This window comes from Varanus komodoensis, unplaced genomic scaffold, assembly GCF_004798865.1.
Source record: "Varanus komodoensis strain SLA01 unplaced genomic scaffold, ASM479886v1 scaffold132, whole genome shotgun sequence".
NCBI classification, from domain to species: domain Eukaryota; kingdom Metazoa; phylum Chordata; class Lepidosauria; order Squamata; family Varanidae; genus Varanus; species Varanus komodoensis.
The window spans coordinates 227875-243404 of record NW_025335381.1 but is presented as its reverse complement, the minus strand read 5'-3'; the positions used below and the strand labels follow the sequence as shown (position 1 = coordinate 243404).

The 15530-nt window shown below is 66.9% G+C and overlaps 1 protein-coding gene across 1 annotated transcript; it reads right to left on the bottom strand.

Moving 5' to 3' along the window:
• Positions 1 to 217: 217 nt before the first annotated feature.
• CASQ1 (calsequestrin 1) lies at positions 218 to 10335 on the bottom strand. The gene is made up of 11 exons (XM_044422610.1): positions 10086 to 10335; positions 6774 to 6858; positions 6222 to 6322; positions 5934 to 6045; positions 5312 to 5385; positions 4696 to 4826; positions 3791 to 3836; positions 2475 to 2529; positions 2056 to 2156; positions 1467 to 1541; positions 218 to 1179 (listed from the first exon to the last, which is right to left on the bottom strand). The coding sequence occupies exons 1-11, from the start codon at positions 10326 to 10328 to the stop codon at positions 1039 to 1041; spliced, it is 1164 nt and encodes a 387-aa protein (XP_044278545.1). The 5' UTR covers positions 10329 to 10335; the 3' UTR covers positions 218 to 1038.
• Between the last annotated feature and the right edge of the window lie 5195 nt (positions 10336 to 15530).

Sequence of the window (15530 nt, the reverse complement as noted above, 5' to 3'; positions counted from 1 at the left end):
CCCCCAACATCTGCGTGGCTTCCTTCTGTGCCAAGCAGAACTGACCGAGGACAAGCCTCCTTTCCCAGTTCTTTCTGCTCCCGGACGTGAGGTTTGCACGCTCGCAACGCACGCACGCCCACGCACACACGCCTAGCCAGTGCCCACAAGAGTCCGCCGTGCGCTCTGCTTCTGCAGGAGGGGAAGGCACCTCTCCAGGCTCGTGTGTTACTGTTTGATCGTCTTTAATCACTTGGTTTGATCTGTACAAACTTGTTGAAAAATATACAAATTGTACATTGTCTCCCTCTGGGTGCTGAGCTGGTTTCCCCCAAATTCAACAGACAATTTTAGCCGAAATGTCTCTCTTTTCCCCCAAATCCAGGGTTAAATTTGCATGTAATTTTAGTATTGATACCTGTCTCATCCCTTCTGATAAGAATGCAGTGGGGGTGGTTTTGGGGGTGGGAAGGAGCGATCCGCTTGGGGGACACGTGTGAGAGCTCCTGCAAGGCATCGAGGAGGACCGGTCGGCTGCTCTTCCAGTCCGGCTGCCGGCGGAGCGGCCACCTGCGGGATCGCTCGTCCGCGTGGGCCGCCTGCTTCCCTCGGCGGTCCGGAGCCGGCTGCAGACCTGGGATGGGTGGGCAGCTTGACTGGCTACCGGGTGCCTCTTTGCCTTCCGGATTTCAGGAAGCCAGAGCATCCCATGGCGGGGCGCCCGGTGAGGGCTGCGTTCCGGAGTGCCGAGACAGCCCGGCAAAGGTGGCTGCGGGGAGATGGGGGGCAGAGAGGCGCTGCGGGGCCAGCTTTCCCTCAGCACTGGCAGGGGCAGAATGGGCCCCCAGAGGGGGCGTGTCGGGGTGGGGGGACAGGTGGGGGCTGGACGCAAACAGGAGCGATATAAAAAGGCATTCTCATGACGGGCTCCGGGGGGGCCCCTTCTGTGCAGGCCGAACGCACGGATGGAAGGTTGGCTGCGCGACCCTGGGGGCAAAGGGATGGCACAGGGTGGCCCCGCGGGGCCCGCCTGATCCCCAAAAAGGGAGGCGCCGCTCTCTAGTCGTCGTCGTCGTCCTCGTCCTCGTCATCGTCCTCCGTGTTGATCTCCCCTTCCAGCACGTCCTCGATCCAGTCCTCCAGCTCGTCCACAGAGGGAAGGTCGTCCTCGTCGTCCATCTCCAGCCAGATGCTGTCGGCCTGCGGCGGGAACACCGGGGGCAGGCGGTTGGGGAGGGCGCAGCCCGCAGCAGCAGGCACCTCGGAGGGCTGCAGACCCCACCCGGAGGGCCCTCTCTGCCTCCCACAGCCGCTCCGGGGCTGAAGCGAGGGTCACCCCAGCCCCGCAGCACCGGGGGCAGGAGCCCTTCCCGGCAGGTGCCTGGCCTCCGGCCTGGGCCTTCTGTGGGCCCGCCAAGGCTCTGCCACGGACCGGGACCCCAACCACACGCACGGGGGCCGGCCTGGGCGCTGCCGCACACACTCACATCTGTGACGTTGACCACGCCAATCTGCGGCCGGGTCAGGTCGATGTCAAACGTTTTCTCCCAGTATGGGATCAGCTGAGGAGGAGAAGGGGTTCAGAACGCAAGTGAGACCCACAAGCACGTGTGCACAGACAGAGGACTCCTCCGGTGTCCTTGGGGGACAAGCCGAAAGGTGGGGCGCAGTTCTGGTGTCCCCTTGCCCCAGTTCAGGCAACAAGGGGAAGTGGACCGCAGCTCCAGGCCACGGTGCCGTCACCTTGGTGGCTTTTGTCGCCTTCTGGGTTTCTCCTTTCCTGCGAGGTGCTTGGCCACCACACGCAGCTCCAGAGCCCAGAAAGCAGCCCGACCAGACAGAGCGACAGGGAAGTGGGAGGGGGTCCCTGAGCGAAACAGACCCCCCCACACTGACGAGGGGACCCCACCTCACGTTCTGGCTCGCTTTTTGAATGCCCGCCTTCCTGTCCTGCCCAGATTTTCCTGCTCTGAGGAGCCCACCTTGCAAGAACAGCTCCGCATCACGGAGCGCCAGGCAGTGACCTGCTCTCCCGCCGTGGCCCGAAACCCACCCGCCATTTAAAGAGCTGTTCACCAGTGGGAAGTCCTCGGGGTCGATCCAGATGATGCTGAGGTCTGGGTTGTCGGTGTTTTCTCGGGCCACTTCCTTCAGGATCTCCAGAAATTCAAAACCGTCTGTGGGACAAGCAGGAGAAGAGACGGCGTGAGAGGCCGGGGCTTCTGCGTGCCTCGGTTCTCCCTGCAGGCAGCCGGTGGCCAAGCAAGCTCATCCCGCTCTCGACCGGAAGGCCTCCTTCGGCTGTGCTGCGGATCGCGCTGCACCTGTTGAACACCCCCTGGTCCCAGGCTCCACATTCCCACGGGGACAGCGGGTGAGCCGTGGGGTGGAGGAAGCGCCAGGCTGGACAGGCCCCGCTCTGCTCAGGCCCCAGAACCGATAACCGTGGGACCGAATCTCCCTGGGGCGCTGGCTGCAGAATGCCCCCCGCTCACCGGGGTCGTCTTCTTCCGCAAAGGCAACGATGTGGATGCCGTCCATGTCGTCCTCCTGCAGGGAGGGAGGGAGGGAGGGAGGGAGAGATGTGACGGGCCACCGGCCCCCTCTTGCCAGGGCCCGGTTCATGGGGCCATGAATGGGAACGGCCAAGCAGGCGGCATTGCGGGAGACGCCGCTGGCCTTGGCCTGTCCCTTTCTGGGGAGTGCATGCCGGTGGGCTGCCCATTTCCCACCCGCTGGTGAATGAGGCGGGGCTCTTCCGCAGCCTGCAACCCTGCGCATTGGCGGTGGGTTTTGGGAAGGGTCGATGCCAGGGAGGGGGCCGCAGGGCCCCCGCCCCGGTGCCCAGCAGCACAGGGCGGGGAGCCGGATGTATAATTTAGGACCCTGCCCAGCGCTCCGCATCGGGTTGCACCAGAGACGCTGCCTTTGTGTGTTCACACCGCGCTGCATTATTCATGGGAAGTCGCGTTGTGTCTCTGTGAGAGGAGCCGGCCGGGGGGCCGGGGGGGGGGTGCACACGCGTATCTCCTGCAGGGGAGCTGAGCTTTGGCCCAGGCGTCTCTTCGGTGTGGGCCGGCCTGGAGCAAGCCACACAGCTTCTGCCCCTCTGGGCCGGTTCCCCCGCCGCATTTGGACCTTGGGTGAAGGGGCAGCGGGTTCCTCGCTCCACGGGGCTAAAATGCCCGCGCACACCTTTCTGCACCTGCGTGTTAGAGGCGTGTGCCAGGGCGCACGGAGGAAGTGCCGCCCAGTGAAGCTGCGCGAGCACTCGCCCCTCGCCCAGCCGTGCGCCTCCGGTGTGGGTTGGGCCCGGGCTGGACTGCTCTGTGGTGGCCCTGTCCTGGCTCACGGCTCCCCACTTCCCGCCCCCTCGGGCCCCCGCATCTCCTCCCGCCGCACGCAGCCTGCCTGCCCGGTCTGGCTGCCTTCTCGGCACCGCCGGCGGCCAGCCTGGTGGGGTGGTTCCGACCCGGAGGGAAGCCATTTGCACGCTCTGCAGGCCACCCCTGCTCCGCTGCGCTGAGCCCGGCTCCATGCGGCCAGCAGGTCCGGCAGCTGCCGGTTCTCTCGTTGCGTTCGCCCACGAGCCGAACTTCGCCGTTTGGACGCGCGAGCGAACGTCGCGGGAAGCCACTCGGGTGGCCAGAGTCCCCGGCCCAGCAAAGGCAGCGCCCCAGGAGATGGTGCCAGGAACCCCCCCCCCCTTTAGATGGTGCGAGCCCCCTGGTAAGCCAGAGCCCAAACATTCGGGGGCACGGATCCTGGAAGGGGCCCCCTCGCTCCTTTGCTGCCCCGTCCCTGGACCTACCCAGGTCTCGTACATGCTGTCCGGGTGCAGCTTCCTCAGGGTCGGCCTGCAGGAAACAGAGAGGAGGGCGTCTGAGAAATGGGGGAGAACAGGCAGGGCTGGACTCCCATCGTCCCCAGCACCATATCCCGCTCCTGGCCAGGGACTGCTGGGGCACATGGCGTGTGGGACGTGTGCCGTCCCTGCTTCCTTTCCCAGGGCAGTGGCGGAGGGGTGAGCGGGTCCCTCGGTGCCCGGAGCCCCGCACGGGGGAGGCGAGGGCCACAGGGCTGGCGCTGGGTTGGGGCGTCTTTTCGGTGGCTTTTGGGGGCTGGGAGAGCCCGGCAGGCGCTTAGCGGATGCAATTCGCCCTTCACTCTTTCTGTTATCCCTTGTTAGTGTATGTTTTTATTATTTGTTTCTAGCTCTTTGAAACTTTTACGCGCTTTTTGATTGTCTGGTATTTTATTGTCCTTCGGTCAGCTTTTTTATGGTGTGTGTGAAGTGCGCAGAGAGCTTTGGCTGTGCGGCAGCGTGGAAATACAAGCGCCCAAGGAGGGGAGGGCGGCCTGAGCCCTGGAGGACCCGCCCTAGCCCCAATCTGGCCCACTGGCGGTGGCTGCCGGAGAGCCCGGCCGTCGGGGCCAAAGCAACCGAAGGGGCGCCGCCCTGTCCAGACGGGGCAGCACAGGAGCGCCCCGAGGGGTCCCGTCGGCACTCGCCGGGATCTCTGCGGTGGTGCCGGTGCCTCCGTCCCTGGGCCGCCTCTTCTCAGGTCCTTCCCCTCCTGGCCGGCGCGGAGGGGCGAGCGGCCGCAGAGGTTCCGGGGCCCTGGCGGGGCCAGGCGCTCGCGGGTGGCGTGAGGTGGGCCGGTGCCCCTCGCGCAGGGAGGCTGCCGCGCCACGGGGACCCCGCCGCCCCTGCACCTCTTGTGCTCCTCCAGGAACTGCACGATCTCCTCCTCGCTGTTGGGCTTGTCCGGGATGGTGACCGGCTCCTCCATGAAGGGCTCGTAGTAGTCAATCTCGTTCAATTTCAGCGAGAGCTTCTTGGCGACCTGGGGACGGAGAGGAGGGGCGTCTTCCTGGGGGCCCCTGAACATGCACCCCCCCCGTGCTCCTGAAAAGCAGCCGCAGGGCTGCTCCTGCCTTGGCAGAGGCTCTGGCGCCTCCGGATTTGGGCCAAGCAGAGCAGGTCCTGGCGGGCCGAGACCCCCTTCCTTGGCCCGGCACGGAGGCCCGGCGGAGCCCAAAGGCAGGCAGGCGGGCGGGCGGGCGGCTTGGGGTGGGCGGCCCCGGGCCACCGCGGACACGCTGCCGGGCCTGAGCCGGGCTTGCCCAGTCCGGCCCCTGCTGCTGCTGGGCCACAACTCCCGTCCTGTTGGCTTGTGCTGATGGAGGTTGCATCCCACGGACTCAGCAGGGCCTGGATCCTTTGGGCCAGTTCCCCCGCGGAGGCCACCACAAGCATCCCGCCGGCCGGCCCGGTTTTCCCTTTTGGCTGTCGGAGGGGCTCCCCATCACCCCCCCCCCAGCCACGTACCTTGCTGTCGAAGGTCGCGAAGAACGGGATGTATGGATGGAACTCCTCCGCGGCGTCTTCGAAGGCCTTAAAATCTGGAAGGCGCAAGTGGGACGCCTGAACCCCACGAGTGTGGCAAGTCAGGGGTGCGTGGCTGAGGATCGTGCCCCTGGGGGCCCTCCCCCAAGGCCCCCACGTGGCTTGAAATGCAGGGCTGCTCTCTCTGTCCTCTGAGGTGGAGGGGCTGCGTGTGGACGCCGCTCCGCCACAGGCGGGGATCCTCGAGGGGGGCCGTGTGCAGGGGCGGCTGCCCACATCAGGGGGCACGGGGGCAGTGGACCAGGCTGGGCCCCCGCACACGCCCCCTGCAGGGCTCACCTGCCCCAAAGCTTTTCTCGGCCAAGGGCGGCTCCGGCGAGGGGGGAGCCCCTGCGGGAGAAAGGGGGCCGGGCCGGGCTGGGCTGGGGGTGGGGCCAGAGGGGCAGGCCGGGCGGCTCAGCTGCAGGCTGCTCCCCCCCCCCCAGGAGCTGGCACGCTGGGCTTGCAAGGAGGGGGGTGCCTCGGGAGCACCCCTGCGAAGGAGCCACCATGGGCTGGCAGGCTGTGGAATGGGCCTCCCCGCCGCCCCAGGACCGGCACGTACGCTCCGAGTCTTCGTTCTTGAAGTATCCGATGAGTTTGGGCTCATCCTCAATATTCTCGAACGCCTGGAGTTCACGTTCTCCCTCGATAAACTCCACCGGGTCCTCCAGCACCTGAGGCCAAGCACAGGGTGGCGAGGCTTGGCCCACGGCCCTTGAGGGCGAGGCGTGTCCACCGGGCCCCCGGACCCATCCTCCCTTCCCCGTCTGAAGGGCCCAGAGTGCCTCCCACAGAGCCCCCCGGGCCCCGGGGGCAGCAGGGCAAGCGCCTGGTTGCACCCGGTACTTACATCCAGAAGGAACTCCACCAGGGTGTCGGCAGAAAGCTCCCCGTCGTACTCGATGACCTCTTCGTCCTTGAACACGTACACGCTGTCTTCCTCGGTCAGCCCTAAGTGGGGGGACAGACGGCAGCCCTTGGCCCGGGTCCAGCCTGCCGGCTTGGCCGGGGTGCCTCCCGAGACGGCGTGCGCCCCTTCCCCTCTGTGCGGTTCCTCGCAGTTTGCCGCGGGAGCAGGGCAAGGGGCGGCACTGCAGCCTCCAGGATGGGGCGTGAGTGTGTGCTTGGAGCCTCTTTGGGGCAGGGCCCTTCTGCCTGTGTGGACGCCTCCAAGCCCGTGCTCATGGCCAGGAGGGCATCCTCCGTGGCCGCCGCAGCTCAGCCTCTGTGGGGATCTGCGTGCGTCCACTGCCCTCTGCTGGCTCCCGGCACAGCAAGTCCAGGACTAGGAGGCGGCAGCCGCACTTGTGGGCACGGGCCTCCGTGGCTCGGCTCCCCTCCCAGCCCCTCTTCCAGGAGGGCCCCTCCCGGCTCTGCTGTGCCCCCACCGCGCTGCCCTTACCTAGCTTTTTGGCCACCGCCGCATCCTTCTCTGAGTCGACCAGGCCAATCCCGACCCCTTTATGCTCCAGGACTTGGGCTGCTAACTGGGAAAAAGAGGGACAGGCGGGCGGGGACGGGGAGAGTCGCTGTGAGCAGCGGCACGAAGGGGTGTGGAGCCCTGGGGCGGCCACGTGCCCCTCGCTGCGGCCGCCGAGCCGAGCCGTGCGCAGCTGCTGCGGCCCATGGGTGCCCTCCACAGCAGGGAAGGCGTCCGTGCCCGCGAGGCACGCGAGTGCTTGGCTGGCGGCAGGGCCCGGCTCGAGCATCCTCCGCCTTCCCAGAGGGCGGCCGGTGGGATGGCAGCCCTGCTCCACGGCCTGGAGCGGCTCTCGGCGAGGGAATGCCGGGCAGGGAGCCGAGGTCAGGGACCATTCCCGGGACCCCTCTGGGCGGACTGAAGGGGAGCAAGATGGTGGGTTTGCGGCTGACTAGAGGAATGTGGCAGGGGGAAAAGAAAGCTGCTTTGAATTTTTGCTTTCTGCACCACTTGTGAAAGCTGTAGAACGGAATGGCACTGGGGAGGCAGAGCCGGCTGAGCACCGCATTTTGGCCTGCGTCATTCAGCCTGTTAGCAAAATAATGACTATTCATGACAAACAGGTTTCTAAAAGTTGGGCTTTTAAAAATTCAGACATGTAGCTTCACTCAGGATTGGTTTAGGGGCTGTTTCCTTTCAAGCACCAAATGTGCCGTGTCAGAGATCAACTGGTGAAAACAACCGTCATTGAAACCTTTCCAAGTTTCAACAGTCCTTGAATATAAAATCCCACATGAAGTCAGTTATTGAACCCAAAATGCCGTGATAAAAAGGCCAGTAAGGAAACGGTTGCGTGCCAGATGTTGAAGCGTGTGGGACGCCAGTGCTTGAAATACTCAAAGAGCAGGGGAGCCGGGTGGCAGGGGACACCCAGGCATGGCCGACTTTGCCCCCCTTGGCTGTCCCACCTCCAGGTGAGTGGAGAGGGACCATGGGCGCGTGACCCGGGCGGAGGCTCTTTGCTGGCTCCACTGGGAGATGCTGGGACGGAGCTGGGGTCCCTTGCCGTTGGCACAGCAAAGACCCGTGCCGTGGAAGCCCTCCCGGAGTGGCGTGCGGGTGCTGCCGGACGCGATGTCCTCCCCTTTCGGCTCATGTTGAGGAGAGGCCCTGACTGGGCAGGGGCCCCGGGGGCAGCTGGGGGGCTCGCGTGGGGTTCCGTGTGGGCCCCGTCTCAGGCCGCCAGCCGGACGGTCTTGCAAGGGGCGTCTCTTGCGTGTGCCCAGGCCGCCTCTCCCCGTGCAGCTGCCGCGGCTTCTCAGGGGGCGCTGGCGGCTGGGCTGCCGCCGCCAAACCTTTCCGGTGCTGCGAAGGCGAGCGCCCACCCGGCAGGCGTGGCGAGGGAAGATTGGAGGATGGAAGAGATGACCATCCTCCGAAGTCATCTCGGAATTTCTCTCTGAGGGCAGCCATGGGGGGCGGGGGGTCCATTTTTCTCGGTTTTGAAATACCGACTCAGCACAGCTCAGATGTCTCACCTGGGAAAGAGCCCTCCCCCCCCCCCGCTCTGGCGGGGAGACGCGTTCCTGCCAGCCCTGAGGCCAGGCAGCTATGTGGGGGTGGGGGGGTGACTTGCTGCGGCCAACCTGGCCTCCCCTGCCTGGGCTGCTTCCCCCACCTTGGCTCCGAGGAAGGCAGAGACGCAGCCTTGCGTCCCAGCCTTTGCCAGAAGGCCTGCACTGCCACACACTCGGTTGCAACAATGAGGACTGGCAGCATGCAGCATCTTCCCGTTCACGTTTCAGCTTGCACCAATCTTGCACAGCACAGACTGAGATCCTTCCTGCCTTCCTGCCTTCCTGCCTTCCTTCCTTCCTTCCTTCCTTGCTCACAGTGCTGTGCCAAACCCCACGGCAACAAGCGAGACTGTGGGGCCCGGCGTGAAAAAGGACCGAGTTGCACTACCGGGAGCCCCTGGGGGTCCGTTGGCCGCAGGGGGAAGCGAGACGGAAGCCCAAGCCCTCCGCTGCAGCGCCGCCGGCTTGCTGCCCAGGGGTGCTGGAGAGATTCACGAGGAGTCAAGCGAGTTTGGATTCCCGGGGACCGGCTTTTCCCAAGCCACGTGACACCAACTCCCTCGAGTGTGCATGCACTCGTGCGTTTGTGCAAGCAGTTTCTGATCCATTCCTAGAAATGCTGGTGGCGCCCACAAGCAGGCAGAAGGCAACTGCGCCCGGCCAGCCGCACAGCGCGGCGGAAATGGCGCTCAGGGACCCCGGCACCCCTCAGTCGCCGAGAGCAGAGCGGCGGCCGCCAAGTCCAGCAGCTCCACGGCCAAGGGACGCGGCAGGCCCGGGGCCTTTGCCCCGCTGCCCCCGCTGCCCCACTGCGCCCCGCTCGGCGGCCTCTCCTTGGCCCACTAATCCTCGCTTAGGTGATGTTCCAAGGAATGCGCCCGGCACTTCCCTCCCGGCGGCTCCTCTGAAATGTGTCCTGCTCCTTCGGGTCAGTTTTCGGAATGTTCCACTGACCGGGTGCGCGGCCCCCACGCAGCCGCTGCAGCCCCCCCCCCCGTGTGGGATTCCTAAGGAAACTATTCTGAGCCGTCCTGGAGAGGGCCGGGCCGGGGTGGGGAGGGGCTGCTCGGCCTCCCATCCCGGACTCCAATTATGGAGCGGGCCAATTTAGCAGCTGGCCTGTCTCCGGGGGACCCTCGCTCGGGCTCCCCGGGGGAAGCGGCCGTGCCGTGGTCCCCCACAGTGCCCCGGCTGCCTCCGGGCACCTGCCCCCTCCCGCCCCTGGTTTCTGCGCGTGGTGCAGTCGGCATGGGTTGCCGCAGGTAGAAGGGCCCCGGAGAACCCCTCCCAGCCGCCACGGCTAAGCCGGAGCCGGCACCTCGGTCTTCCCTCCGCTCCGCCGGGGACCCCCGCTGTGCGCCCTTCCCCGAGATGGGCAGGTTGTGCGGAGATGCCCGGCTGTCAGCGGTGGGAGGAATCGGCGCCAAGGGAGGGGAGCCATGGAGGAGCCCGGGGCTGCGAGGGCGGAAGCCGCTCCCGTGGGAAGCCCCCCTGCAGCACCGCCCCTGCCCACACACGCTGGGGCCGCTGGAGGGGCCCGGCACTTGCGGGGCCCCGCCTGCCCTGCTCCCCGCCGGGGCCTCACCCCGCCGGGGCCACAAGGAGGGGTGGGCCCAAGGCCCGCTGGGCCAGTTCCTCAGCGGACCCGCAGCCCAGGGGGCTTCTCGCAACACGCCCCCACGGAGCCTCCGTGCCCCGGGGACCCTCCGGGCCGTACCTCCAGGATCAGCTCCTCCAGCTCAAACTGCTTCTGCGAAGCCTTGTCGTCCCCCACCGGCTCGTGGTAGAGCAGGGCCAGCACATCGAACTTCTTCAGGACGGCCTTGTAGTTCTTGGCGTTGATGTCCACCACGCGGTCCACGCCGTCGTACTCGGGGAAGTCCAGCCCTTCCTCTGCCCGGGCCGGGGGGCTGGCCACAGCCAGCAGCAGCGCCGCCAGCAGCAGCCCGGGGCACTGCATCCTCGCCCGGCGGGTGGCCTCGCAGGGGGTGCCCGGCGCCCACGGAGGGAGAGCGGCACGGCACGGCACGGGGAGCGGCGCCTCGGCGTCACAGCCCTGCCCGGCTTCTGCAAGGGGCGGCTGGGCTGCTTGGGCTCCTGCTGGCCGCCGGCCTGCCTCTCCGCCTGGCCTGGCCTGGCCTGCCCGCCTGCCTGCCTGCCTTTAAGGTGGCGGTGGGCGAGGGGCCGGGTGGCAGCCGGGCGCGTTGCTGACACGGAGGCAGCGCAGGCTGGGCGGGGGCGCCGCGGGTGGTGACAGCCGCTCCGAGGGGCGCGGAGCTTCAAAAGCGGAGGCGCCGAGCGCCGGGCATCCTCTAAAAGGCCCTCACGGGGGAGGGCGCAGGGACGGCTGACCGAGGCATTTGGCAGCCCCGCCACCCCCCCCCCGTGCCCTGCCTATATATGTCTATGGAGACCGAAGGCCGCATGCCGGCCGGGCGGCTCCTTGGGTGGCACCGGACCTCCAGTGCCTTGGAGCCCCACGGGGGTGCCGGCCCCCCGGCAGGGGCCATGGGGCCCCGGGTGAGGGTCCCCCTCTCCCCGTTGCCCCCACACCGGCCCAGGCACGCTCCTGCGGCTCTCCTGACCTAAATCCCACGGCATGTTCTGATTGCCATATTAAGGAAGGTGGGGGAGGTGAAGGAGGTGCGCGCGGCCAGGGGAAGGAGGGGGGAGCTAAAAATAAGGCCAGAGGAGTCGGAGGTAAACCAAGACCGGCTTCTGCGGAGGGAAGGGAAATTAGAGAGCGGTGGGGGGGGGCGGGGGAGGCAGATCCTGAGCAGCTCAGGCGGTCGCTTCTCTGGGGCGCTTGAGTTACCTGCGGCTGGCTAGGTGAGCGTGTGTGTGGCCCGGGGATCGTCTCCCTGCACCCCCGCGGCGTTTCCCTGGGGATGGGCAGGATGTGACAGCGGACAAGACCCTTGCCAGCCCCCGCGTGCGCAGATAGGTGCGGCGGCCTTCGGATGCGGCCTTCCCAGCCTCGTCCCGGAAGGGCAGGGTCCCCAGGCAGCCTGTGCGCCTGCCTATCTGGGGCTGCTGCCGGGCACCTCTCCCAGGGCCTGCGTCTGCCTTCGGGCTGGGACTGGGCCACCCTTCAGAGCCCGCAGGAGGTTGTGCCCAGACGGCGTGGCGGAAGCCCTTTCGTGGCCATGTGAATCTGGGCGAGGAGGACCAGGCCTTCAAGGGGTCTAGCTGCCTGGCTCAGAGGTTCATGGTTTCTTTGGCATTGCAAAGGGCGTGCATCAGGAAGTGCCCGCTGGCTGGCTTGGGCACCCTCCCGGCACCTGTCCGGAGGAAGCCCTGGCTTGGGGAGGGACGCATGCGGCACGGCCCCACGAGGAAAAGCCTGCCTCCTCCAAGGTCTCCTTGCCTCCTGATGTTTTACCAGCCCAAACGAGCTCCCTTTGCAGTGCCTTCTGCTACTCAAGACAAGCTCCTATTCGAAAGCCCCTGCCTGAAAGTAGCCGCCCCAGAGCTTCCCCGGCAGACGCCCACGTGCCTGTGTGCACACGACCACGCGGGCAGCACTGCGTGTCCCACAGCCCGAGGCAGACGTGGGCCGAGGCTGGGAGCTGCGTGGTGGCCGCCGGGCCGGTGCAGGTGGCCTGGCGCCCAGAATCCGCTGAGTGGGACTGCCGGGTTTCCGCAGGAGCTGCTCATCCACATGGGCAGCTTTTGCCTCTGGGAACGGCCGGTTGGTCGGATGAGGGATGTGCTGCGAGCCCCCCCCCCCCCCGCCTCCACGGCCTCCTCCTGGGCCCATCAGGCTGAAGCAGGCGTGTCAGCAGATGCCGGGAAACTGGATCTCCGGGAGGGGCTGCCTCTCCTGCTCCCAAGAAATTCCAGGCTGAATTAAAGGGAGAGGGCCAGGCGCCTGCCAGTGGAAGGCGCAGGCCGGGGGTGGGGAGCGGGGGGGAAGGCAGCGCACGCACCCCGCACTCGGACGGGGTGCTGCAGCGCGTGTGCGATGGCCTGGCTCCGCCACCTGGGGCACGTTCGCCAGGCCACCGAGCGCAGCTTCAAGTCCTTGCCTGCAAATCAGGCTTCCGGAGGACCGAGCTCGGGGTCCCAGGTCTCACCGCAGGGCAGGAGACAGTTCTGTGCGACGCGGCACAAGGTCCCTTCCGTCCGCGAGCACAAGGCAGGAGCCGCAGGCCAGTCCGAGGGGCCCAGAGGCCGCCCAGCCCAGCCCAGCCCAGCCCCTCTCGCGTGGCTCCGGCATGGGACAGCTCGGTCGCGGCTTCTGTCGCTGTGCAGCCTTAGCCGCCGGGAGCTGTTCCTGATGTCCCACCAGAACGTGGCTTCCCGTCACTTGAGTCCAGTGTCCCGTGTCCCGTGCCTGGGGGAGCTGAGAAGGGACCCTCCTCTGTGTGACAGGCTCTCCAGTCTCCGAAGACGTGCCGGCTTCTCCTGTCCGCCTGCCCCGGGCAAAGTCGCAGCCCCACACCTGGCAGGGAGGCCGGGGCGCTGACCCTGCCCGGGGCTTGGGTTTTTAAGGCGCTCCGGCACTTGACGTGGGGCAGGTGCGGGCGGGAGGGAAGGCCGGCAGGGGCAGCTCCCTCTCAGCTCCCTGGCTCAAGGACCCGGCGAGGCGAGGCGAGGCGAGGCAGGCGAGGTGGGAAACCTGCTGTGCCCATAAATCACGGTTAAGTGCAGGGCTTGGCTGCGCCTCGCTCCCAGCGCAGCACCCATGAGCCAGCGCCGGCTCGGCGTGCCAGAGGTGGCCAAGGGGGCCCGGCACGGGGTCCGCCCCCCCAACCACAGGGGCCGCTGTCGCCGGCATGCAGAGCTGCCCTCTTGCCCCAAGGGCACCCCCAGCGAGTCCGTGGCCCTGCACATGTGGGGGCCAAAGTGCGGGAGCGCGTGCCCCCCAGCCGAGCCGAGCGGCCCCTCACCGGCCGGGCAGCCCAGGCACAAGGTGCAGGGCAGGGCAGGGCCACCCTGTGGCCAGGCCTGCCACGGCCCCCAGCAGGGAGGGGGCTTTGCATCTCGGGGGAAGGGGAGTGGGGAGGATGTGGCGGCACCGTCTGGGGAGGCCCAGGGCAAGTGGACGGACAGCAACCTTCCTTCCTCTCCCGTCACGCCAGAAGGCCTTTCCCCCCTCCCCCCAAGGCTGAAGGGTGGGAAATTCAGGACCGAGCCAGGGCGGTTTTAGGACAATTCGGGTTGAAATGATTTGGAAGTAAGTGCTGCTCTTTATGGAATTTGCTACCAGCAAACACTCAGACGGGTTTAAAGGTGATTGCAGTTGCCCGTGGAGATGGAGTGGCACAAAGAGAGCTCCTTGGCATGGCATCTAAGTAAAGCGTCCATGCTCAGATGCAGTGTACCACACACTACAGACTCCACTTCAGAGAGGACACCTGCGAGCCGCAGATGCAGGCTGCCCGGATGGCCACTGGGCTCTCCAGGTGTGTGTTCTGGGGCAGCCCACCGGGGTTCCTCTCAGGTCCCTCTCCTCACCTGGGAGCAGGAATGTTTTTGCTCTGTGGAAGCAAGGCGAGAGACAGACGGGGCGCCTGGGGGCTGTGCTGGCTCCCCCTGCCAGAGCTGCCCACCCACCTGGAGGCCCCTCAAGAAGCCCCTCCCCAGCGCCTCCCGCCGCCGGTGCCAGGACTGTTTCACGTGTCCTCCCGCTTGTGCATCCTTTTTTAAACCCCAGGTGGTTACATAGCGCTCCCCCCCGCCCCCCCCCGCAGCAAATGCAGCCATCTGCCCGTCCATCCGGCCGCTTCCTCGCGCTCTATTTCAGGCCTGCTTGAGTCAGCAGTTCCCTCCGCGCCTGTGGCACCCTTCGTGGCCCGAACGGGGCGCGTGGGGCGGGGGCTGCGGGGAGGGGGCGGGGGGTTCAGGTGCCCCGGGGGCTGGAGCAAGGTCTGACTGCGCCGTGGGGAGCAGGCCCCCCGCCCCCCGAGCGGGTGCCAGGCCGGCGTTGCTCCTTCCCGCCACTGCTCCTTGCTGCTGCCGTCGTCTGGCCAGAGCAGAAGCCGGGGAGCCCTCGGGGTGCGTGGGGGTCTTGCGTGTGGGGCCCTGGGGCCCTCGCCCAAGCCCCCCCAGCAGCCGCTCGCCTGCCCTCTGCAGAGCATGTGGCAGGCCGTGACGCTGCTGAGCTTCGCTTCTGCCCGGGGATGGCAGCAGGGCCCTCGAACGCCGGCACAGGCGCAAGGGGCCGCTCCAGCCAGTGCCCTCCGAGCACGAGGGCCTGCGCTGCCCGCCCCGCTGCCTGGGGATGCTGGGAGCTGTGGGCAGGCAGCGGGCAGCGTTCAAGGGAGGGGGCTGCTGGGAAGCCAGCCGGGGCTGCAGCCGCCTGCCTGGGTGTCTGGTCCGGCCGGTGCCCGGCTGCCCCTCAGCCTCTCCTGCTCCCTCCGCACGTCTTCGCCCAGAGAGGGAGCTCCGAGGCAAGGCACTCGCGCCCTTGAACCCTGGACAAATATGTGCCCGTTGGTCCTGATTTATGCCCCTTTCACGAGGAGCTTTCGGGATGAATGAAGCGGAAGCCGGTTCGGATTGCAGCCCGTGCCCGTTTGCCACGGGATTCTGCGTTTCCTTCCCTCCGCCGGGTTGGGTGGGCCGTGTGAGCTGCCTCAGCTGGGCAGGGTCTCCACCGGGTTTGGATTGCATTGTTTGGAACTGGGTGGCCCTTTGTGTGCAGCGAGCCCGGCAGGCCGAGTGACACCCCCTGCAGAATCTCATCCCTCAAACATGTTACTAGTCCTCACTGTTACGGATGAAATCTTGGCAAGACTCGTGGTTGCGTCACCCTCACTTGCGGACCTCTGAGCCGGATTGGCGAGACGCGCCCGCCGGCCCCCGGCTGGATGGCTCCCCTGGCCTCCCCATGCCACCGAGCCCTGGGGCCCAGGCTGCTCCTCCGCGCGTCAGGGGATCCGGCCCTGCAGCGCCCGCCCGAAGCCCAGGCTGCCTGCGTGGTGCCGCCGCTTGCAGTAGCCTTTAAGGGAAGCTATGCCCCGGGGGTATTTTTAGCCCCACCGCAGCTCTGGCGGGACAGCTGCTGTTATTTTAATCAGCGCAAAATGCCGACTTCGGCCTGACAGCATAAGTGAGCTCTGACACCCGCTCAGCTCTTTCTGCTGATCCTGGGCCTTATTTTTAAATCTCCTGCCCGCCGGCTCCTCTTGCAGTCATTAGTGCCCGGGCAGCGAAG

Bases quoted from the DNA above. Each gene is read 5' to 3' on its own strand.
- CASQ1 (XM_044422610.1), bottom strand. From the start codon at position 10,328: ATGCAGTGCCCCGGGCTGCTGCTGGCGGCGCTGCTGCTGGCTGTGGCC. The intron at 5,386-5,933 runs GTACGTGCCGGT...TGCGCCTTCCAG, and splicing joins CAAGAACGAAGACTCGGAGC to ATTTTAAGGCCTTCGAAGAC. The intron at 1,180-1,466 runs GTGAGTGTGTGC...TTCCCGCCGCAG, and splicing joins GCGTGGTCAACGTCACAGAT to GCCGACAGCATCTGGCTGGA.